Raw genomic sequence first — 25,879 nt, 5'->3', positions numbered from 1 at the left:
GTGCAATGAACAGAGAGAGAGAGAGAAAGGGTATGAAGGAAATTAAATTTATTTTTCTCATTCGTTCAACACTTTTATTCTAAATCCAAGGCCTTTTCCGGTTCCTAGAAGACGTCACGACCGAACAGCGTTTTTCCGCTTCTGCCTATCCGAGCGTCATATAAATCAGCAGCAGCGAGAGGAAAACAGGAATAGCGGAAGAGAGGAAGTAGAAGACAGGAATACTGGAATTGAGAATGAGGAGATACGTCATGGTCGTGGGCGGAGTCTGGCCCGTACACCATTCCGGGATCCGACGCTATCGGTTGCCAGGGGTAACATTGTAAGAGCGAAACAGAGATCAGAGCAGGAAAGACGGCTCGAGGAATTATCATCGCGGCGTTTAAGCGGAGAAATTACGAGAAAACTTGAAATGGAGAAGAAGAGGTCTCGTACAGGGAGAAACTTACTACCAGCGCCAAGCTGAGGTATTTAGAGAAGCTGATATCAAAAACGTTGACCCATACGAGCTGCCACGGCAGAACTCTTTACCACCTTGCACTGAAATGTTTCTATAAATATATTTCCTGTGCATTCTGAATAATAAATATATCTCCCCACTATCCTGCAGCAGTCCAGTGCTCGTCATCCTTAGCAGTGTTTTTCTCTTACTGATCATATTTTGTACCTGTTGAGTTTATATTTTTAAATTAATTTGACTAAAAATTTAAATGATCGTTTGTGTGCGCTGGTGCTTTTATTCCAGCCTTCTTGAGTAGAATGAATGCTCGGTACGTGCTTTAAATGGATGTAATGTTAACCATGTTAAATATTGAATTAATCTTAAACAGTGATGCACAGTAGAGGAAAATGACAGTCAACTAGGCCTACCTTGAATATTAATTAAGCGTTTTGGGCATAAACATGTTTATAGCATACAGTAAAATGACCGACAATGAAAAATGACAGAATAGTGATCAACATGTTTAATACAAATAAATAAAGGTTCGTATTGATCAAGTGTCTCACACTTCAGCATCGCGCTCACTAGTTAAGACCATGACTGACACCCTGTGGTGAAATAATGGCGTACGTTTACCAGCCGCTGCTTTCTCAGATCGGCTTGGGTGGATTAAAACTTAATGTTCAGTTGAGTTTGGAAAACTATGTACATAGTAATCATCAGAATATCTCTTCTCCAGTCTCTGTCCGAATTCATTACCTGGCGGGCAGACCCCCAAAATGGAGGAAGGGGGGCGGGGCGCTGTGTCGTGACGACATCTCCTCATTCTCAATAGAGGAGCTCTGTGTCTTTCCAGTATGACCGGTGGCTAGAGATCAGGGCAATCCCATAAAATACAAAAATATACTGTTTATTTAAGACATTGATTATTTCCACCATATGAACAGATCCAGATATCAGATGACACATTTATTCCCTTTAGCCAATGAAACCTGGACAGTACATTTGCTGTTGAGATTATCAGTTCAAATGGTTCTTTTGTGGAGTGGAAGAACAGATGTATTCTGTTTCAGAGTCGTGCCAACCGAGGATTAAACTGAGCTTCAGCACCAGGAGTTCAGAGAGGTGTGTGCAACCTGCACGTTGTTTCTCATTGTGTAATGCATGCATCAGAGGTTTATGCGAGGCATGAATGTTTACCAATTTGTTTCATAAGTATTTGGACACCCATGCCTTACCTAAAGATGTCTCAATGTCATTGAATTGGATTAAATGCCAGACAATTAGTATGATTTAAGTGCCAAATTCTTAATGTATTATGGATTTTACTTGCTTATTGTGTTTGATTTCTTTTTGCTTTTTTCATTGTTAACAATACTTGTATTTTCTTGCATCTACTTTCATATCATGTATGAACATTATGTGCATATACAGTATGTCTTCTGTATGTCTTTTGTAGACACTAATGTTATAAATAAAGCCTTGCTTACTGTTACTTTAATGTTTAACATTTTACAGTAATTTTCCTTTTGTTTACTATTACTGCATTAGTTAACATGAACTAACAATGAAAAATACTTCTAAAACATTTATTAATCTTATTTAAAGTTTAAGTTTCAACTTACTAATACATCAGTAAAATCAAACGTTATATCTGTTAATATTATTTTATTAAGCTGAGCTAACATGAACTAACAATGTACAGTATTTTTATTAACTAACACTGACAAAGATGAATTAAAAACTGTAACAGATGTATTGCTAATTGATGTTAGACTAGTTAATGCATTAACTAGTAGGACCTTATTGTAAAGTGTTACCTATTGTTTATGAATAATAAGGTATCATCTACAGATGGCGCTGTTTATGTTTGATGTGCTTTTCTTTAATATTTGCGTGTATTCCAGATGGATGAGATACTGGAGAAGTTTCTTGAAGATCAGAAGACGAAGATAGCAGAAGAGAAGGCCTGTCTGGAACAGGAGCCGCCTTACATGGAGATGAGGGTGAGAGTTGGTGATGGGGATAATGAAAGCATGTTTGATTGGTCATTATTGTAATGTTGTTTAATTTTTGTGATGTATCAGAGGCGGACAGGCCACGTTCTCCAGAAAGAGAACATCCCTCCACGCGCAAGTCAGCAAGGTACAGTTCTGAACTTCTGTTAATACAGTTGTAATAAAATTTCTGTTATATACATACCTGGTTTTAAAGGTGTGTATGTATAATTTCATTGTGTAGATGGAGTGAGTCTGCCGCTCGGAGAGGAATATGAGAGAAAGAAACACAAACTGCAAGAAGAGCTTAGGAAAGATTACCGGAAATACGTGGCAGAGGTGAGACACACTTGGGCCCTGTACCAAATGTCCTTAGTGAGGCCCATTAAGATCTTTAAATGTCAGTATTCAAAGACAGTGGGTCTTACTCAGTAATAATTTTGTATTTGTACAAATTTCTCTTGAAAAATCTCCACCTTTAAGCAGATTCATTTCTTAATTTTCTTCTAAACCTTAAAAACTAATAGTAATTCATTTGGAGTTTTCAAAATGTGAAGTGGCTGCATGTTTGAATTTAGTCTATAATACACATTAAACACCTTTTATACATACCCAGATTATAGATGTCTCATTAGATATCTGTACATACGTGCATCTGCGTTGTTGTACAGAGAAATCTCGCAGCTCGAGCTTTAATGCTGCTTTTGTACTCTTCACTCTATATGATGAATATATTTAAAGGGATAGTTCACCCAAAAATTTAAATTCTGTCATTAATTGCTCACCCATGATACCTTCGTTCATCTACGGAACACAAATGAAGATATTCTTGATGAAATCCGAGAGCTAGGTAGTAAAAACATCATTAAAATAGTCCATGTGACTACAGTGGCTCAACCTTAATTTTATGAACCAAACAGGACAAGTCCCCCCCACTAATTAGAAATGGCCAAATTGTCCCCCCCAATATTTGAAATTCTTGCACTGCTGTGCTGCACTTCATTATGCAGCGCTCTGTATGTTGTTGTTAGGATGACAAAAAGGTTTAAAAGTTACATTTTAGTCTGGTTTGCCTCAGGTCTAACAGCGCTCGTCAATGTCAAAAGGACTGAGATGGCCAATCAAATCAAAGTAGGCGGGGTTTACGTTCTCTTTTGGCTCGTCTTCACACAGACAAGCTGTGTCAGTCTCCTACGCACTTTACGTTGGTCAGCTCCACACATGCGTCGTGGTGCTCACGGGAACTGCTTCGGCCAATGGTAAGCCAGCGTTCTGGCGTAACTTTGATGTAACTCGGAAGTACTGCACTGTATTTACTACATCAACAGCGTAGAAGACTGACACAGACGTGAAGAAATTGTTAAATAAAGTCATTATTTTTGTTAGTTTTTTCCCCACAAAAAGTATTCTCGACGCTTCATAAAATGAAGGTTAAGCCACTGTAGTCACATGGACTATTTTAATGATGTCTTTACTACCTTTCTGGGCCTTGAAAGTGGTAATTAAATTGCTGTAATGAAGGGGTCAGAAAACTCTCAGATTTCATTAAAAATATTAAAATTTGTGTCCTGAAGATGAACGAAGGTCTTAAGGTTGTGGAACAGCATGAGGGTGAGTAATTAATGAGAGAGTTTTCATTTTTGGGTGAACTAACCCTTTAAGGTGAAATATCTATGTATAAAATGTAATCTTAATGATTATGAAGCCACCTAGATTACGTGATTTTTGCGTATGTGTGGTTTCAGTTAAAGGGTTAGTTCACCCAAAAATGAAAATTCTGTCATTAATTACTCACCCTAATGTCGTTGGACACCCGTAAGACCTCCGTTCATATTCGGAACACAAATGAAGATATTTTAGTTGAAAGCTGATGGCTGAGAAAGGCTTCACACAGGCCTCCATTGGCATTCAGTACATTGACACTTCCAAGATCCATGAAAGGCACTTAAAACGTTGTTACAAAGTCTATCTCACCACAGTGGCTCTACAATAATCATACAATGCGACGACAATAGTTTTTGTGCGCAAAAAAAAATCAAAATAACACCTTTATCCAACTTGTTCTCGACTTCCGTGTGTGCCTCCACGACGCATGCGCGAGAATATGACGTAGCGCCGGTGTTCGGGAATCCATGAAATACACACTTAAGCCCCATTTTGAGCACTACGCCGAGACCTAAAGCACGATCAATGTAGAATCCAACAGCTTAGACACGCGCGTCTTCCTCTGCTCGTAAACAAATCGCTTCTGGGTCATATGTCCGAACGCCGGATCTGCGTCATATTCTTGCGCATGCGTCGTGGAGGCATACACGGAAGTCGAGAACAAGTTGGATAAAGGTGTTATTTTGATTTTTTTTTGCGCACAAAAACTATTGTCGTCGCATCGTAAGATTATTGTAGAGCCACTGTGGTGAGATAGACTTTGTAACGACGTTTTAAGTGCCTTTCATGGATCTTGGAAGTGTCAATGTACTGAATGCCAATGGAGGCCTGATTGAAGCCTTTCTCAGCCATCAGCTTTCAACTAAAATATCTCCATTTGTGTTCCGAATATGAACGGAGGACTTACGGGTGTCCAACGACATGAGGGTGAGTAATTAATGACAGAATTTTCATTTTTGGGTGAACTAACCCTTTAATTTTTTTTATAAATGTACAATAATTTTTAGTACAAATGTTATTGGTGAATCATGATTTGTTTGTGAAAGCGTTCGTATGCAGATTTACGCAAATTTAGTGAATGAGACCCAATCTTAATTTCTCACTGTCTTCGTGTCTCTTGCAGAAAGATCACTGGGATGCTGGTGACATTCACCCAGTTCCAGAGAGAAGAAGAATACCCAGGGTACAGTACTGGATCAAAAGCCTGATTGTTTGTGTTTCCCTCCTTGTATAGACCTTATGTAGCCCCGCCCCCTTTCAGCGCTGTGCTCATTGTGTTCTGTCTTCCGGTTTGTATTTTCACAGCATGAGGGTTAGATCTTACGGATTTAAAATAAAATTTCCCCCGTCTTCTGACATTTCTGACATCCGCTTCTGACATGATAACCTTCGTTAACTGTACTTGCAGTGTACTTCCAATCTTTAAAGTATATATATATATATATATATATATATATATATATATATATATATATATATATATATATATATATATATATATATATATATATATATATATTTTTTTTTTTCTTTTTTACTGTACTTGCAGATCAAATAATATTAATTAAATAAATAAAAGGTCAATTAAGTGCACTTAGAGTGAGGACATTTCTAAACACACTTAAAGGGATAGTTCACCCAAAAATGTTATTTCTGTCATCATTTACTCACCCTGAAGTTGTTCCAAACTTGTAAGAGTTTCTTTGTTCTGCTGAACACAATAGAAGATATTTAGAAGAATGTTTGTAACAAAGCAGATAGAGCAACCATTGACTGCCATAGTAGGGGAAAACATACTATGGTAGTCAATGGTTGCTCTATCTATTAGTTATTAGTTTACCCAAAAATAAAAAAAATTGTCATAATTTACTCACACTTGTGTTGTCACAAACCCGTAAGACTTTCGTTCACCTTTGGGACACAATTAGATATTAAAAAATATATTTTGGCAAAAAAAAAAATTATCTCTTTATGAACTTTTTGAAGCATCAAAGTGAAATTTCTCAGATTTCATCTTCGTTCTGAAGATGAACTTAAGACTAACGGGTTTGGAACGACATTAGGGTGAGTAATTAATGACAGAATTTTCATTCCCTTTAAGTACACTTTTAAAAAAAATGCGCTTTGTAATGATGTAAAATTAAAAGGTTTATTGTAAAGTATATTTTAAATCATGATGGTCAAATAATCGTTTGTCATGCTTAAAAGAAGTACAATTATTTCGATTTTTTTGATTAACATACATTACCTGATTTGAATTTTAACTGTAGTGTGATATTCAATATAAATATATTGTAAAGTAATATATTTGATATGTAATAAATTGCTTGGGTTAAAATTACACTTTAACCATATCTCAAAGACAATAGAAGTAATTATGAATTATATTTCATATAAATGTATGATGTCCTACTTAGGTATGTCAAAAAAGCACTCCTAAGTTCAACTAATTACATTTAATATATTTTCATTTAATTGCAAACAACATGCAATTAAGTGTCAGAAAACATTACATTTAGTTTCACACTTAAATATATAATTTTTAGGGGTATTATTTCCACAATAAGAACTGTGTGCTGCTTTTTCACAAGGGACTGCACATTTACTGTTCTGTGAGATTGAGATATCAATTTCATATCTGTCGCTCTCACCTATCTTTGATATCTGTTGTCATGCCGGACAGCCGACTGTTCTGATACACAGTAAAGCAAAAAGTATTTTGATTTTGTTTAACAAAACTTTTGTCACACCTACTAAAATGTTTTTGTGCATATCAAAATGGTAATACTGTGTAATACCCCACTGTCCAGTCCTTCTAATATCTGTCTGTCCATTAGAAAAGCTGCATCATCTGCTACTGTATCATAAATTGCCATGATATTACCTTCTGATATTACCACGGTTCTGCCAGTGTACTGTTTTGTAAGGGCTAGTCTCTCGCTCACAAAATGCTTGCTCGCTTTTTCAGACGGTCCGTGTGAGGAATGTGGCCACCCTTACAGAAGTGTGTGGTCTGGGATGGGGTTTGTGTAGCTCTGAGGAAGACTGCAGTGAGGAAGAACTCATACTTTTACAAGGGAGGCGACATCAGAAAGAGAGAGACATCAGGACAACGAACAGGTGAGGACAGAGATGTTTATAATTGGTGACTCATTTTGTATTCTGAAATCCCATTTTTATTGTATATTATCTATATTTGTATTTATTTAAGTATTTTCTGTATATTACTTATTTAGTTTGTATATATTATATACACTGCCCGACCAAAAAAAAGTTTGTATTTAAATGGGCAAATGCTGAAGATCTTGACCAAAATGTTATGCATCTCTTGATGGAAATAATATCACAATGTTTACCTCCATCAAGAGGTGCATACATTTTTGGTCAAGATCTTGTTTTGACAATGCAAGAGTCTAGCACTCTGTAAAGTCTCCTCCAGCACATCCCATAGACTTTCAATTAATTTAACGTCTGGACTCAGAGGTACCAATTCATGTGTGAAAATGATTTTTCATGCTCCCTCCCAACCATTCTTTCACAGTTTGAGCCTGATGAATCCTGACATCCTGGAATATGGCCATGATGTGTCTTCCTACATGGTTGTTTAAGAAATTAAAAGCTACACACTCCATCAATTACAGTTAGAAGAATTGTTGCCAAACATATAACATGCTAGAAAAATATTAACCACTGAAATAATGATCCAGTCATAGCCTCTAAAGCATTTGCCTATTTAAATCCAAACAGCGGCTTTTTGTTTGGCCTGACAGTGTATTAATGGTATTCTCTTTATTTTTTTGTGTTTCTCATAAGAAGGGAAGAATTGTACACAGAGACAGGGCATCACACAAGCAAAATACAGCACAGAAACAGGTAAAAGACCTGTACACAGATTCGATTTCTTCTTTTACAGTATTGGCATTAAGCTGGCTACTTTTATTTATTAGTATTTTGAATGGCAGAATGGTTTGGACCCACATTTATCACTGCTCCTTCACTGTTGTAGAATGTCGGCATCCGTTGCGACCCAAGCCAATGAAGGATCTGTATCTGCGGCCAGTCAGGACACAGTTTGCACCACTGGACTCCTAATAGGTGAGAGTTCAATATTGCGATTCTGATTGGTAAGAAGTCCCAAGTTTTGATTGGCTCAATATAACTGGAGAAGTGATGCTTCATTCAAAGGAGAATGATTCTCATTTGATTTTAAAGGGGTTGTTCGCCCAAAAACGAATTTACCCATTCCTCATGTCGTTTCCAAAACTGTTTGGTTTCTAATGTTCGCCAAATATATTATTTTGTGTTCCACAGAAGATATAAAGTCATACAGGTTTGGAAAGACATGAATGTGAGTAAATGAAGACAGAATTTTCATTTTTGAGTGAACCATCCCTTTAACTGAGGCTCGGGCTTCTGACATGGCTGAATTTGATTGACAGGTGCAACAGATTTGGAGGCCATGCAGAAGAGGAGAAAGGAGCGCTATAGACGTGAACTACAAGAACAGATTGCAGAGAAACAGTGTCACAGGAGGTGTGTTCATTCAAAATTGCCTGACTGGTGTATTTGGTTGACATCATTACCTCGAAAGAAACCTTTGAAAAATTGTTCAATGGATAAAATTACAATACTGACGTCATTTACTGTCTTTAGGGAGAAGGAACTGGACCTGAGACTTCAGAAAATAATGGATGCTGAGAAAAAGGTAATTATAAAAAAGCATAAAAAAGATGTATGTTTGTTAGTGTGTACACATATTTGTTGATGTTCTTATGTTGATTTTCTGGTCTGTTCCTTTAAAGCAGCTGTGTGTGAGTGAGGCGACTGCATACGGAAAGCAACCTAGGGATGACATCTTCCGCCTGGTCACTGCCGAGCCTCCTGAGGGTCTTCTGCAATACAGGACAGACCCTCTGTCTCCATGCAGGTATGCATGGATACACACAAGTGCACACACACACACACACACACACACACAAACTCACACATGCTGTACTTTGAACTCATAAACATGTTTTTTTTTTTTCCTGCAGGATGCCTACTCACCTCCCATTCCTTGCAGATGTCTATAAGTCTCCAAATAATTATTCTGAGAGTTTGCTGAGCCCCAGCAGAGCCTGTAAGACACAAATATGACTACATTCAATATAGGTTTACTTGCAATAATGATAAACATGTTTTTTTTTGTGAATTATTGGCTGATGAGAGCATGAAACCATCAACATTTATGAACCACATAATGCATTTCACTGTTCATTTTTGAGGACATTTATTGTGTATTGTGTATTCTGGTTCCTGCAGAAAAAACAATTGTATCCATTCAGCATGAAAACAGTAAAAACAACAACAAAAATGTTCAGCTTATGATTCCCACAGGTTCTACATCATGAGTGTTTGTGTTTCCACAGATGGACCAATAGCGGGAGTTTCATTTCCAACATCATCAGGAGAGACACACCCACTCAGTCCTCCCAATGAGTACAGCAGAAGCACTCACAGACAGTAAGTGCGGCCGACACAGACACTCACATTTTCCATACTATTTTCTGATTATAATTTATGTTTGTTTAGAAGCAGGCATTAACACCAGGTAAAGTTGTCCAGCATCAGTCTGAGTATTGCTAACTTTTTTTTATATATTTAAAAAATAATAATTCTCCACATAACAATGTATCATGTATACCATGTTTGAGTTGAGGTCGGAGGTGGGAATATCTGAGTTGAAATGCCCCACGCCCTCAGTGAGTTCCAGTCAATCACACATGTTCACATGTTGACCACATGATGTCGTCATGACACAATGAGAGCATTTTGTGTTTTTGTGTCAATTATACAGCAAAAAATAGAAATTGCTGGTGTTCACAAAAGCAAAAATTAAGTTATCATTATATAAACTTAAGCCGGTTTCACAGACAGGGCTTAGACTAAGCTAGTATTAGGCCTTGGTTGAATTAGGACATTTTAAGTAACGTTTATACACGTCCCGTAGAAAAAAACAACTGGTGTGCATCTAAAGACAAAACCATGCCACTGACATATTTTAAGATCAGTGTAAGTTTCTTTCAGTCAAAACATGCATTTTAGTCTGGGACTAGCTTAAGCCTTGTCTTTAATACCGGGGTTAATGTCTAATGTTAAAGTTTGTTTTCACATTTGACGTAAGGTAGAGTTTAGATTCTCTGCCTGAGCCCGGGCCCGAACTTGAGGGCCGATATTTCCCACCACTGTCCTCAGGCCGGGCCCTTGATCAAGCATTTGTGTTTTTTCTTTATTAGCCTAATAGGGTGGGCAGAAACTTATGCCATAATCAGAAATAATATATATATATATATATATTTAGCAAAGTACGAACTAATACTACAACTAAGAAACAAATGTGCACAAGTCAGGATTAGTCTAAAATGTGTGTTAAACTCACAGCACATGCAGTGATGAAGCGCAGCATTCTGAACAGAAACGCTCTGAGATGCCAGTCATTAGCTGCTCGCGTGAACATTGCGCTTACTTAACTATTTCTTTTCGTTTCTGTTACGTCCCAAAGATGACTAAGGGCATGAGGGACACAACATAAAATAAATAAATATTTTCCCCGATATTAACCCTGGGAGACGTTCAGTGGTGCAGGTGCAAAAAGAACACAAGAGCAAAAATGGAGTTTTAAATGAAGCGGGGTAATTTATTCACAATAACATTTAGGAGGGAAATTCAACACAGGAGGGAGAAAACAAAATAAAAACTGATGCCAGGGAGTAGGAACTTAAACGGGGCTAAATCAAAGAAAGTAACAAAACAAAACCCCACACCTTACCTATCCCATTCCCAACTACTTAACACGATAAAATAAAAAGAAAAGGAAAATCCTCAGCATCCAAGACGCCCTACATAAACTACACTAACTAACAAACTCAAAACATACAATGGTGGCACCTGTTTCTTACCTAGTGTGTTAACAACATGCTTCCCTAGATGTAGCGAAATGGAAGTCACGTGACATGCTTTCCTGTTCCCTACTCCCTGGTCGGGATAAAATATTGGAGGGAAAAAACACTGGAAAATAATAATAAAGGTTCAAAGTACCAAATTAACTTGAGGACAAACCACCAAAACAAAGAACAAAAAGAACGGATTAACTCATAAACAAAATCATACTCCTCAAGGAGCAAACAAAGAATAAATGAGAAAAAAAAGAACCAAGACACGGACGCAAAAAGACAAAGCGTGGCCGGCAAACAAACAAACAAACAATCCCGCTCCCTCCTCCTCCTTTTTCCGGTTGGGTCTGCCCTTTTATCGCCACGACGCCCATTCATGTACAGCGTCGTAATGATGACTGACAGCACACCAGCCAATAGTATCGCCCTGAGAGGTGATAGCGTAGAAAGTGAAAGGGAAAAAAACAACAGCCAAACCCCAAATCCTCTGAGTACGTAACAGTTTCGAATTGTTTAGTTTAAAAGTAGACATTTCAAGCTTTCTATACACATATTTCTCATGTCTGTGAGGCAAGTAGCCTGCTGAGTTTCGGTTTATTTATGAGACGCTCTATGTCATGTGCAATGAAAGCGATCGCTCCGGCACCTTCTTGTCAAGATTATAGTCTGCTATAGTCTATTTGCTTCTTATTTATTAAATCCAGGCAATTGGCTGATGAAACATTGATTAAAATTAAGATACAATTTATACAAAACAAAACTTAAATGAAGTGGTCAAAATCATTTCTGACCACTTGCATCTTTGCACTTTTCATAATCAATATAGCCTAGATGACATTTAAAAACAACATTATAATAATTAAACATAAATATGAAACAAAACACATTGTTGAATGGCTACAACAAGTATAGTAGGCTACAGTACAGATAAATGTCATGTCTGAGCGGGTGAGCGGTTCATGAGTGGAGCGTTTTCTGCTGATAAATGTATCCAAACAGTTGCTCACCTGTCTAATAAAACATATAATATATTAAAGCATCTTTGGAGTTTCTACAAAATAAAATCTTTTGGTAACACGAGATGTCATTGATAGGTGACGCACGGACCGCATGGTCCGTGTCCTGGTTAAAATAGCTTATTTTTTCTAGATTTAAACATTCTTGGAAACATTTAGGATAATGTGAGTACTAGGGATGCAACAATACAGTTAGTCCACAGTTCAGTACATACCTCTGTTTTTAACCACGGTTTTCGGTTCGGTTCGGTATCGGTTCTGATGGCTTGTCACATCAGTTTTTTGCTATTCTATTTTTAAGCGACAGGAACAGCAAGAGGTTAAGGAGAAAAAATACTTTTTTATTGCAATACTCTTTCTTTATTTTACTTAAAATAATTGAAAAACCTTACTTAAACTTAAAACTTTACATAAAAAAACCCTTGTACACATTCCTAGTGTATTGTATAATATAAAATAAATATATATAAAGATTTACACTGGCAGCTCAGAGCTGTACAGCAGCATTTAAGTATGAAATTGAATGAATAAATGTAAAAATAAAACACTACATAGACTTCACTATAAAATATACATTGATTCTTATTAAAGCTGTATTAAAGTTTTTCAGTCAAGAGAGTGATTTTCTTTTTGTCTTTTGTTGTTGTATTAACATTAAAAGGATAGTTCACTCAAAAATGAAAATTCTGTCATCGAGAAATGAATACAGGTTTGGAACAATATTAGAGTGAGTAAATAATGACATCATTTTAGAGGTGAACTGTCCCTTTAAGGACAGCGTGTTCACTAGGCTGCGCTGCTTTCAATTTGCTCTCAAGACCTGCGTGCATCTAATATACAGACACGCGCCGATTTTACTTTTACTTTAAACATAACCGACTGTGTTTATGTAAACCTTGTGTGTATTTGACAGTATTAGCGCAGTAAGACTACTTAGTCCAGTAGTCACGTGTTTGACAAGCGTTTAGTGCGCCGCGCACGCAAAAGCACATGTTAAAACCATGCACACGCCGGCAAGGCTTTAAAACACATGCAAATAATGAACTTTCGTGATTGTGAATAACTATAGTGTTCCGTGAGTATAACTCTACCACGAACGTGTGATGTGAATGTATGTCGCGTTGTTCAGTATATTGGGATGGCGGCAAATTATAGAATTTGTAGAAAAATAATTAATTAAATGCAAAACCGATTCACGCAATTCACAGGCGCGTATTGAACCGTGAAGGCCGTACCGAACGGTTCAATATTATATTGAGAATTGTGGCATCCCTAGTAAGTACACAAGTCAACAAAATATATAACATTGTTCTAGTGGTTTTTGGATATTTTAATGCAAAAATCTTACATATTGTGCCTTTAATTGAAATGCATTTACTACCAATTCAGACCAAACTCTCAGCCTAATTACCAAAAACTCGCTGTATTTTCTTCAGCCTTTTTTCACCATCAAAGATACACTTTTAAACCATATGCCTGTATGCTAATACACATTTTAATTTGAGGGGTATTGTGTTTTTTTGCTTGTGTTTTTCAGGAGGTTTCTGGGTGAAAATGAAGGTGTGGGTTCAGGTCTTTCTGTGTTTCCTGCACATGATGCTCAGAAGAACAGACTCGGCTATAAAGAGGAACTCAGAAAGCAGGTGTGTGTCCTTATTGCATATTAAACAGTATTTCTCTATAATTTAGTCAACATTGTGTAATTGTCTGTTAAATATGGCTGTGCATTTATTTGCCCAGTCTAACTTTCTACTTGGAAAAGTGCAAAAGAATGCTTTTTAGAATGAAGATTTCCAGCTTTTTAGTTAGTTTATTTGTGTGTGTGCCTTGTGAGTAGATAGAGGAACGGGCCGCACAGAGGAGGGTGGACAGAGAGGAGAAGAGAAGACTGGATGCAGAACTTGAAGCTGATATGAGAGCATATGAACCCTGGGGAAGGGGTGGAGCTGGTGCACCACTCAGAGACAGCACTGGAAATCTAATCAGTATGACTTATTTACTATGACTATCTCCAGCTAATCTGTTAGTTATGGAATGTTTGGCTATAGAAATGATGTGTTTGTGTGTGTAGCTGATCTGAAGCAGATGCACCTTTCGAATGCAGCAGCAGGAGCACAAAGACCGGAGAGGCCTGGTAACATTCTAGCACACGTGTTTTAGTTCACATACAAACAAGTATGAAGTGCTTTTAGCGAATGTTTACATTCTCAACTAAGTTGTATGTGTGTGTATCTAAAGGTTTTGTTGAGGCACACACTCCACAGTTTGCAAGAGGAAATGTGTTCAATCAGATGCTGTCACCCCAGCAACTACTGGAGCAAGACCAATACAAAGCTTACCTGAAACACCAGGTACACATATGCACCGCCGTTCAAAAGTTTGGGGTCGCTAGGATTTTTAAAAATGCTTTCATCCAGCAAGGACACATTAAATGTATTTTACATTTGACCAAAAATAATTTTTAAGGTTCTATTCATCAAAGAATCCTGAAAAATATTATCAAATTGTATCAAAGTTTCCACAAAAATATTAAGCTGCTTTTCAAGATGATAATAAGAATTGAGCACCAAAATCGGCATATTAGAATGATTTCTGAAGGATCATGTGTCTCTGAAGACTGAGTCATGGTGCTGAAAATTCAGCTTTGCCATCACAGGAATAAATTACATTTTAAAATATATTAAAATAGAAAAGTTATTTTTAAAAACGGTTTTGATAAATGCAGCCTTGCTGAGCATAAGAGACTTACTTATTTTTATATATTTTTTTAAAGTAGTGTTTATACATGAACATACACACTCATATTCATACATTTTCAGGATTAAATTAGATATTGAATCACCGATTTTCAGTGTGGTTCAGTTTTAAAACTTTTGGACCCCACTGTACCTGTATAAACACTGATGATCTTTGTATGTTTTTTTTCTATGTGTGTGGCATTAGATGGAAGAGAAGCGAAGGAAGCAAGCGGAGGAGAGAGAGCGGATGAGGTCAGAGGAGGAGAGGGAGGACAGACGACTGGCAGAACAGAGAGAGAAAATCAGGAGAGAGTATGAAGAGGAGCAGGATAGCAGGAAACGCAGAGAGATGGAGGTCAGACTGACATGCATTCCTGTCTGTGGTATTTTTTGGGATGCACAATGTATCACAGAGTCAATTTCAGTATTAGTGAATAGTGGATATTAAATTGTGCATGCTCATTTTTTCATGTTTTGTTTTGTTTAGATTAGCTTTCCTAACTCTTACTTGAAGTTAATGTTTAAAAAACACTAATTATTTAATAACACAGTTAAATGATCTATTTAGCAATAATCAAAATGAATGTCCATCTTCATTCTGTCTATTATAATGTTGTGATGCTTAAATTTGCTTGTAAATTGAAAATTATTGACTGTAGATTTTAGTGTTTTATTTGTAATATATTCAGATTAAATTGTAGAACTGGATTTAATATAGTATATTATAGAATTTTAATGTATATTTCATGGCAAAAATATGAAAAAGTTGTGCGCCAATTTATACATGCACAGTATTTTTTGGGTGCGTAAAATACTATTTTCCAGTGGACATTATTTATATCAGTGGCCTAATGCAATAATTAAAAATCTCCTAGTCGTAGTCTAATCTTAACAATTGATTTAATTGTGATTATTTAACAGTGATAAACACTCACTTTAAATCACATTTTGCCATTCAAATAAAGAAAATTTAAGTAAAGAAATGGCATTAAATGCATGTTGTCATGTCTCATTTTCCAGTGAGTGCATAAGCACTCCTAATGATCTAACGATCAAACTTATGATATTTTTTTGCAGCAAAAACTGAAGAATGAAGAACTTGTTCGTCTGGCAGAAGAGAGACGGAGAGATGCAGAGAAAAAGAAAATAGACGAAGAAGAGAAACTGAGAGCAGCTGTCCGAAAACAGGAAGAGCAAGAGAGACAAATACGGCTGCAGCAGGTGTGTGTGGTTCTCTCTGAGTGAGGATGTGAATTCACTGCAGTGAGCTATATTTCACATAAGCTGTATGTGTTTTAGCATAGAAAACAAAGTTCTGTCATGAAACTGCCGGCTGGTAGGTCCTTAAAGGGATAGTTCTCCCAAAAATGAATATTCTGTCATCATTTACTCACCCTCAAGTTGTTCCAAACCTGTATGATTTTTGTTCTGCTGAACACAAAGATATTTGTAAGAATGTTTGTAACCAAGCAGATCTCTGCAGCCATTGACTACCATAGTATTTTTTCCCCTACTAATGGCTGCCGAGATCTGCTTGGTTACAAACATTCTTCCAAATATCTTCCTTTGTGTTCAGCAGAACAAAGAGATTTATACAGGTTTGGAACAACTTGAGGGTGACTAAATTATGACAGAATTTTAATTTTTGGGAGAACTATCCCTTTAACTTAATCTGCTGCAGTCACATCATTCTCTATAGCAGGGGTTCTCAAACTTTTTGGGGCCAGGGATCCCTTATAGGGTAGAACATATTCCAAGGACCCCCTATAAATACTAACAGTGATTAAACCTAAAATGAATGTGGGTGGGAGACTGGGAGTAATGAACACAATATGCTTGTTTTATTGGCGCACATGGCCCCTATCTATAGATATGCACTTTTCAATTCAGCATTTTCCGCACCAGGTCAAATGCAAGTTGTTGAGAGAGGGGAAAAAAAGGACAGATGAATCACATCGAGTTATCGGTCACATTTTATTATTACATTTAAAAATACTTGTAGCAGACATGAAAAATATGTCCATAATTTATTTTTCTATATATCCTAGTCATTTGTTACAACATGTATTCTTTACTTCATTGAGCTCTTTGTCTCTACCTTACATTCATATATTGTTTATTAATACATTGTTAGCTAACTGTGTGATTTGTATATGTACATTTCTGAAATCTATAACTTGGACACAGTCACCTCTTATAACAGATCACTCTAAATTGTAATGTAGACGCATGCATTTTCTGTAAAGCTGCTTTGAAATGATATGTATTGTGAAAAATCTTAATTGAATTGAACTGAATTGAATATAAAAAGTTTCAACTTTTTGCTTATTTGATGTTAAATGATTTATACAAGTAATTTTGGAAAATATTTCACACACCCCCTGGCTAATGGTCACAGTTTGGCTAATAATCACCCCCACTTTGAAAACCGCTGCTCTATAGGGTACAGCTGATTTGTTCCTGCTGTATCGGTAGCCAATGAGCACGTTACTCAACATTCAAATACTTGGTCAGCATTTGTAGCACGCTTTCAGAAACCGCTCCACCTGTATAGATAACGCTTTAGGTAGTTCATGTATGCTATATAGTACAGCAGCAGCATGTCTTACTTGCGTGTTGTGTATCTATTGGCAGTAGCAAGTCCCGTACCAAACATATCAACATTGTGATATCCATTTCTATGCTAAACTGAGTTGTCATGACAGAACTAAATCTGCTTTCCCTAGAAGTAGTGATTGTGTGTTTTGTTGTTGTGATGCTTTTTTAGGTTCAACGTGCGCCATCCCCTCCTATCCCTACCTTACAGAATAAACACCGCAACCCTTCAAACGCTACAGTAACAAACACTCCGTTAAACTCAAGACACTTACTTGAACAAACAAACATTGTAAAAACTCATGTTCTCTTCTCACTCACTTATTTCTGTACATTCTTCAGGATTTCTCTCCGTTTCGGACTCCTCCATCTCCAGAGCACAGAAACCATCAGAGAACAGAGAGTAATATCATGATGAGAATGTCCTATTGTTTTTTTTATATTGAGCTACTAATATTTGCTATACCTAAACCTGACCCCTACAGAAATCGTTTGTCAATTTTAGATTTGATTTTTAAAACGATTTAGTCCATCCTTTGTCAAGCCATTATTAATTATGGGAAGTCCTAGGTTATTTTAGGTATTGACTTTAGTTCATAGACTAAGAAGTTAAGTACATTTCATTTTTAAGATTATTAATTTGATATTTTTAGATCATTTTAGTCTGGTTATGAACCTTTTTAGATTGTTTGGGTTGCTTATAAATGAGCTAATACCATCCTCACTAGTCCATTTTTGAGGGTTTACTGTATTTGTTTATCTTTTCAGAAGACAGAAGTGAGGTTGTTAATGAGCTGAGTGTTTTAAGAAGACGTCTACGCAGTGAACAATGGCGCCTGGAGGAGCAGATCTTGCAGACCGAGTGGGAGCCTCTCCCCTCCCCCTTCACTGACAGGTACACTGTGCTGTTATGAGTGTGTAATAATGTTTAAAGGCCCCCTGAAATCAAAATGGAAGTTTTTTAGCTTTTAGTATTACTATGTTAGCCTTAAGGTTAGGAATAAGCTAGTGTGTTCCAAAACAATGACTCAATTCGCATTTAGGAGATATAAGCATTCAAAACGTAGTCTCTCACTTCCGTTAAAATGAATCACAGATTTTGATGACATTCATTTTCTCATCACATTTTCTGTCCAATCAAATGCTCTCTAGAATCTGAAGCGTCCTGCCCCCTACATTATAAATAGACGCTGAAGCTGCATCTGAAATCTGTCACACATTTACTAATTTCTACATGATGAAAGGCACATAGTGCACTATATATGCGATAGGAAACGATTCAGACTAATGCTTTCAGTTTAGGCGAATGAAGTTAGTTTCACGTGCACCGCCGCAGCAAACACGCATGCATACACACACACCAACGCCTCTGATCTAAAGTTAGACTAGAGACAAGAGAGCGCAGTGCGTATCATATGCGCGAGTCGGCGCAGACAACAAAACATATCGGACCCATTTAAATTCTGCACAGAGTGCTGTATTTCAAAGCGACATGGTGGAGATTATGATGATAAACTGTTAGAGATTAGGAGGAAACTGTGGCTTTACCAAACAGAAAGGCTCTAGTCAAACTGTGGTATTAATGAAACGCTATTGGCTGTTTTAGAAAAGGGGACATTACGTCAACACATTGAATAATGCTGCGCGTTTCAAGGCACTTCAGTGGGCCTTTAAGTCTAACACTAAAGGAATGTTTTAATCATTTGCCACAAGTGACCTGTTTGTCAACCTACTGTACATGAATACAGCAGGTCACTACAGTTGTACTGTGTCAGAGACATAAACATCAGCCTTTCCCAGTCTTGGCTGGTTTGTACTGGTTTTGACTGGTTCTTCTAAAGGAGCTGTTTTTTTATAGTTAATGGTTGTCAAGTAAGTGTCTGTGATGATCTCTCAAACTAATGGTTTATAATTTTGTATAGTCTGGAAGGAAATGATACTTAGGAAGTATGATGCATAAAATGTGATGTTTTGTTTACATAACAGAAATACGCCCAATGAATTCTAGGATTGCATGACTACAGAACAAAAATAACTCAAATGGCAGCTTAGCTTTTCAGACTTATAGTTCATGTATTCTGGTCTTACCCAATGTAAGGTTTTCACCCAGAAATGCTTAAAGCATCCAAAAGTATCATATTCACAAACATTATATAACTTTAAACAATAGTTCTGGTCTTGGATGCCGATTAGTTAGTATGGCTACATTAATACAATACGACATTCCAGTCCAGTAAAACTTCATTGTCATATAAATAACACATTTTGTTATGTCCTCTAGAAAAAAAGTTTACCTTTAATGAATTTTCTTCAATAAATTGCCTATAATATTTTTACTATGCACTTGCTGTTTTATATAAGCGACATTGTGAAAAGCTTCAATTATTTTCATAATGTAGAATTGCGTGTATTTTTAGGCCCAGGGTGGATGTGTTTGACATGGCGCGCTTGCGTATGCCTGTTCGAGGCCCCTCCTCCCGTGGCACTGAGCCAATCAGCTCAAAGAAAACTGATGACAACATGTACAGGGGTAAGAATTGGCAAAGTATGTCTCTTGGTATTTCTTTCACTATAAAGCAGGTCAAATCATACTAAAGTATTTTGTAGATGGCCACAATTAAATATAGTGACTGAAATGAGAGCTCACTTCAACTTTCATGCAGAAACTGACACTCTTTTTTTCATATTTCTCAGATCCCTTTATGTCTCTTCCTAGAACACGGCAGTCTTCCTCTCTCACTATGAATGTAAGGCATGTTTTTTTATTTCCTGTGCTTGTTATTTCCGTTGTATTCTGCAGTGCCAGAAGCAGCTTTAGAAGTACTTGTGAAGCCCTTTAAATCCTGAGTTAAAGGATTTCCTGATATTTTACTCACCCCCATCTCACCCAAGATGTTCATGTCTTTCTTTCTTCAGTCGAAAAGAAATTAAGTCTTTTGAGGAAAACATTCCAGGATTTTCAACCAAAATGTTGAAAATCCAAAACAATGCAGCTTCAAAGCGCTTCGAAGGGCTTCAGAGGCTCTGCAAGATCCCTGCCGAGGAAGTATCTTTTCTAGCGAAACGTCATTAAAAAAATAATAATAATAAAATAAAAAATATATATATATACTTTTTAACCTTAATTGCTCATCTTGCGCTGCTCTGCGGCTCGCCAGTGATTGCTCAAATCATGTTGAAAACGTCACGCTAGACGTAGGCAGAAGTACCGCCCCCATGTTTACAAAGCGCACATGTGAAGACTAATACAAACGCCCTTTAGCAAAAAAAGGTAAAACAACGATGTCGGACGAGTGTTTTTTCTTAAAGGGCGTTTGTATTAGTCCTTGCACGTTTGCTTGGGGCAGTACTTCTGCCTAAGTCTAGTGTGACGTGATTGAGCAATCACTGGCGAGCCGCAAAGCAGCGCAAGATGAGCAATTTAGGCTAAAAAGTATATTCGTTTTTTTTTTTTTTTTTAAATGACAGATCTTTTCGCTAGATAAGATCCTATTCCTCGTCTGGGATCGCGCTGAGCCTCTGAAGCCCTTCAAATCGCTTTGAAACTGCATTGATTTGGACCTTCAACATTTTGGTTGCCATGGAAGTCAATGGTGTGGAGAAAAATCCTGGAATGTTTTCCTCCAAAAAACTTGATTTCTTTTCGACTGAAGAAAGAAAGACATGAACATCTTGGATGAGATGGGGGTGAGTAAAATATCAGGAAATGTTCATTTTGAAGTGAACTAATGCTTTAAGACTGAATGATGTTTAACAGGGCAGTTCTGTTTTTCTATCACACAGAGGAACAGAGATGTTGAGGGGGGACGAGGATCTGTGCTTCTGTCAGAGAGTGAATTTATCGGTGGGATCACACACGTTTCTTCAATTGTTTGAGTATAACTAAATAACAGTTTTTTCATTATAAACAGTGGTCCCAAAATTTATTTGATACTTAAAAATGTATGCATGTTTTTGCATTAAATAACAAAATATCAAACCAAGAGATATTTATTTTAAAGAATATGAACACACTTTTCAAACATTTCACAAGAAGTTTTTGATAAAGAGTTAAATATAACTTTCTCTTACTACATATTCTGTTTTCTGTGTGTGTGTGTGTGTGTGTGTGTGTGTGTGTGTGTGTGTGTGTGTGTGTGTGAATACACACTGTTGACTGCTTTCTGCTGGTGTACCATTGTCTTATTATTTATCATTAGATCAGAATGGAGTTGCTTTCCCACTTCCTCCAGATGTTGAGAGGAAATCTGCTAAACCATCTGCACGAGAACGACGCAGACTAGCAAACCTTCAGGTAATTCACATCTAAACATATGTCTGTGTAGTGGCTTCAAACTCTTGTAGACTACAGTACAATTTATACTAACAAAATTGCATGCCATTTTTACTGTCAGTTGTTTGTTCTTCATGTGTCAGTTGATTCATTATTACAGATATTTTGAACAAACGCGAATTGTCTGATCCCTAAAAAGAACTCAACTACATTCCACACAACTCATGATATGCAAATGTTAAACACTCTTACACAACTCAACCAACATCAAACACATCTTGCATTATATTTTCTAAGAAACGTTTCTGTGGTTGAAATTAAGGTGCTAAAAATAACACTTTAAATACTTAACTGCCTTGCTGTTTTATAGCTAGCATTTTATCTACTCCAAATACAAATAAATATTTTTTAAATAAAATTCAAAATTACTGTTTGATCAGAAATGATACACAAAAATATTGTTCACAATTTATATATGCCTAGTTTTGTTGTTTTTAAGTTTGAAATGTTTTTAAATAAATTTGTTTGAGTACTGTATATAATACTGATAGCATCCCAGGATGCACCTCATGAAGTCAGTTGGCTGGCTGCATCCAAAATCGCATACTTCCCTACTATATAGTAGGCAAAATCCGTATGCGACAAAAGTATGTCTAAATTCACAGTACTCAATAAGCAAAAAGTACCCGGATGACCTACTACTTCTGGCGAGATTCTGAAGTGTATACGATGGACACTTTACTATCCCAAAAGGCCACAGGAGAGGATTTATGAATGGCAGTGAAGCGACAACTGATACTGTAGGTCACATGATAATAACAACATTACATTCATACTCTATACAGAACTTTTTTTAGCGGCCATGAAGTAATTACTTGTTCAAAATAAGTACCTACTCAAGAGAGTATGCGATTTTGGATGCAGCCAATGTCAAGAGCTGTAATCTAGGGTTGTGACTAACATATTTGGGTTTAGATTCTGTCACTGTATTATTCCCATTCTTTTGTTTTGCATATGACTTGTGTATATGTCAAAGTGTATATGTGTGTTTAGACTGCAGAAAAGCAACCGGTACAGCAGCATTCCTTCAATATGAGGAAACTCAGAGAGACCAACACTCTCAGGTTAAAGAGACTACAAGCCTTCGGTCATCACAACACCACAGCAGGTGTGTGTTTGTCTCTGTTTATGTTCTGTGATTCCTTCAAAATGCAGAACTTATTTCAATTATGTGTTTAGGGGGCTGCTCTGATGATGATGATGATGAAGATGAAGCTGGTCATCGTGATGAGCGTTTTACACTGCCGTCTCCTGGCAGGCCTAGTTCCATTGATACAGCCACTACAGAGCCCTGGGTTCGAGCGGAGTCGTCAGACACGCTTAGGAGGCTGATGTTTGGCTCTGAACTCTAAGACGGGCTATAACATACATGACTGCATATGAAGGACAATTTATGTAATGTTCAGGTCTCTTGAGCAAATAAAGACAGAATCTCTATGAGATCAGCTGCTTGACTGCATAACAAAATCCCTCCTGTAAGATGATTGGTGGATTCATGATATCAAGTGACGAGGCTATTTTTTTAGGTGATCTGTGCTTTTTTTTGCAGTTTCAAGCCATCAATTCCTTTTAATAATAATTCATAAACGTCAGGTTTTTTTAAACGTTTTTGTAAAGAGTTTTTTTTTTTTTTACATCAGGATTCTCCAGAATAAATAGCACTTATTGAAACTACTGTATTCCTGATTGCTTGGAGGCATAAGGCCCATTCCTACCAAGAATGACATCTATAGTAAAAAATTGTTTTAAAAATAGTTGTAAATTCAAAGGAATAGCAGAGTTCAAACCATAAATATGTTAACGGCACAGAGGAACAATATTTTTGGAATCACTTTCAAACACTTTTTAAGCTGCTAAAAACAGCCAATCAGAATCCACTGCAATTTAAAGAGCTTGTGCATTTAAAGTGGCAGCGTGTGCTTATAATAAAAAGAACGTTCTTGCCCGTTGGTGTGGATGCTAATATATAACCGCATTTCCAGAAAAGTTGAGACAATTTGTAAAATTCAATTAAATCAATCTGTGATCTTTATTTAACTGACAAAACTACAAATAAAAGAGTTCCAAAGTTTTCACTGACCAATGTAATTGTATTTTGAATATATAAACAAATGTTGATTTTGTTGGCTGCAACACACTCCAAAAAGTCACATCACCTTTCCTTTTAATTGCATTTTTTAATCGAATTGAGGATACTGCAGTTTTTCGCCCAGTATTGCCTGACACATGACAGCTGCTCAGTCTGTGGTCGTCATTGTCTGATTCTCCTTTTCATGATGGGCCATACATTTTCAGTAAGAGAGAGATCTGGACTGGGGACAGGCCAGTCAAGCGCATCCCTACTACAGTGTAGTGTGTATAGAAACCACTCTATTGTAGCACGCGCAGAATGAGGCCTGCCATTGTCTTGCTTCCCAGGAAAGATATCATCTTGATGGCAGTATATGTCTCTTTACAATCCCAATAGAAGCCTCCACATCAATGGTACCTTCACACAAATGCAAGTCACCCATGCGGTTTGCACTGATGCACCCCCATACCATGGCAGATATTTGCTTTTGCGCCTTGTGGCTGATGAAAATCTAGAAGGACCCATTCTTCTTTGGCTCAGAGAACTCAATGAGTCAATTTTAACAATATTATGTAAGGTAGATAATGAAAAGCCTAAATTATTTGCAATCTTGCATTGAGAAATGCGATTTTTGAATACTTTGTGCCAAATTTCATGAAAGAATTGTCAAAGCCATGACCCATCTTTGCTTGCAAAGACTGAGATGCTTCTTATATACCAAATCATTGTGGACGGTTTCAAAACGGTTTAACCTTATTTTATTCTATAATCTTTTCACTTGTATTTTGCGTCCCTCCCAACTTTTTAGGAGTGTGTTGCAGCCATCAAAATGTGTTTATATTTACAGAATACAGTTAAGTCAGTGGAAACGCTTTTCTTTGTACGTTTGTCAGTTAAATAAAGATAAAAGAATAAACGAATCACAGATTCTTGGTTTTATTGTATTTTACAAAATGTCCCATCTTTTCTGGAAATGGGGTTGTAGTTATTGTTATAGTCATTGGTGTGAATGGCAGGTGTGAGAGATGCAAAAACTGCTCTTAACTGAACCAACTCTTGACTGCAGACAGACCACGGCCAATTAACTTGGGGACAAAGCTTGGCACAATTAATTCTGCTGCGGCGCTGACACCATCCAAAACCCGGGTGATTCTGGATGGTTTTGACTTCTCTTCTTTATCCATTTCTGATCGTAGGCGGTCAATCTGTCTCTGCATGCGGGAGGCTTGCTGCTCTAAGCCCTTCTGTAGAAGAGCATCCTTCTCCTGCAATACAACACAAACAGACACAAATTAAAGAATTGCTAACCCTGACTTTGACCTATAAATTCTCTGGAGCACAACAAAAGAACGTTTTGAAATTAAGTACTGTTCTTACCCTCAGTTTGGCGTCCAGGACTCGTTCATTGTCTCTTCTCATTCTCTCTTGCTCTCTCTCCATCTGACGAATGACCTGATTGACATGTTCATCATGGGTTCTCTGCATGTCTTTAAACGCCTGCTTCTGTATCCGGTTCTGTTCCTTTAGGCCTCTTTGCCGCTGCTCTAAGATCTCATTCTTTAATCTCTGCACTGTATAGAGAAAGAGAGAGGGTTAAATAACCTCATTCTGTCCTAACATCTTGACTAACTATCCCCACATACACCGCCATCCTGATGTATGCAGTTTAGACGGACTTAAGACAGGGGGATAATCAATTGCCATAACCATTTATTACCGTTATTATACCACATTGTGTATCATTGAGAGCCTTGTGTTTGAATGATAGAAAAGGGTGCAGATGATTTGAATTGTACCCTCTTTTTCCTGTTCCGCTGCATCAAGAGATTGGTCGGCTTGTAGTATCATATTTCCAACCTCTTCCTTTGCTTTCAAAAACTTGCTCAACACTTCTTCACTCTGTCAAAAAAGAAATGTCAGGTTCCATTTAAAATGAGTTTCTTGTGAGTTATAGGACAAAAATGGCAAGTAATCCATACATGTTTTTTGTTGTTAATTAAAATGTATTATTGTTAATTGAAAAACTAACAAATTAAAAAAGTTAAAGTACTACAGTTTCTTAAACCGAAATAAAATAAATAAAATATTTT

General features: G+C 36.9%; 2 protein-coding genes across 13 annotated transcripts in view; one reads left to right on the top strand and one right to left on the bottom strand.

The window, feature by feature from the left end:
* The first annotated feature begins 158 nt into the window (after window positions 1-158).
* cspp1b (centrosome and spindle pole associated protein 1b) lies at window positions 159-23,789 on the top strand. 8 transcript variants are annotated; one of them, XM_079818815.1, is made up of 29 exons: window positions 327-467; window positions 1,516-1,567; window positions 2,350-2,448; window positions 2,530-2,587; window positions 2,684-2,778; window positions 5,228-5,287; window positions 7,073-7,224; window positions 7,918-7,977; window positions 8,111-8,199; window positions 8,544-8,637; window positions 8,758-8,809; window positions 8,907-9,031; window positions 9,138-9,223; window positions 9,513-9,606; window positions 13,590-13,695; window positions 13,890-14,037; window positions 14,124-14,186; window positions 14,291-14,403; window positions 14,996-15,145; window positions 15,868-16,011; window positions 17,558-17,626; window positions 17,728-17,788; window positions 18,154-18,280; window positions 19,803-19,915; window positions 20,080-20,132; window positions 21,169-21,229; window positions 21,585-21,679; window positions 22,712-22,826; window positions 22,898-23,789. In XM_079818815.1, the coding sequence occupies exons 3-29, from the start codon at window positions 2,350-2,352 to the stop codon at window positions 23,068-23,070; spliced, it is 2,655 nt and encodes an 884-aa protein (XP_079674941.1). In that variant the 5' UTR covers window positions 327-467; window positions 1,516-1,567; the 3' UTR covers window positions 23,071-23,789. The 8 variants fall into 8 exon arrangements, with proteins under 8 accessions (XP_079674940.1, XP_079674947.1, XP_079674942.1 ...); XM_079818814.1 differs by having other exon boundaries at window positions 159-1,567; XM_079818816.1 differs by having other exon boundaries at window positions 264-1,567; window positions 8,910-9,031.
* Window positions 23,352-25,879, bottom strand: part of LOC307127542 (guanylate-binding protein 3-like) — a 15,792-nt gene continuing 13,264 nt past the window's right edge. For all 5 annotated transcript variants that reach the window (XM_079818823.1, XM_079818825.1, XM_079818822.1 and 2 more), the window contains 3 exons: window positions 25,586-25,688; window positions 25,167-25,360; window positions 23,352-25,054 (listed from right to left, as the gene is read on the bottom strand). In XM_079818823.1, coding sequence (XP_079674949.1) covers window positions 24,830-25,054; window positions 25,167-25,360; window positions 25,586-25,688 — 522 coding nt within the window. In that variant the 3' untranslated portion in view covers window positions 23,352-24,829. The remainder of the gene's footprint in view (window positions 25,055-25,166; window positions 25,361-25,585; window positions 25,689-25,879) is intronic.

Source organism: Gobio gobio, assembly GCF_949357685.1.
Source record: "Gobio gobio genome assembly, chromosome: 6".
NCBI classification, from domain to species: domain Eukaryota; kingdom Metazoa; phylum Chordata; class Actinopteri; order Cypriniformes; family Gobionidae; genus Gobio; species Gobio gobio.
The sequence above is the reverse complement of the archived record's forward strand: the minus strand, read 5'-3'. Positions and strand labels throughout refer to the sequence as shown.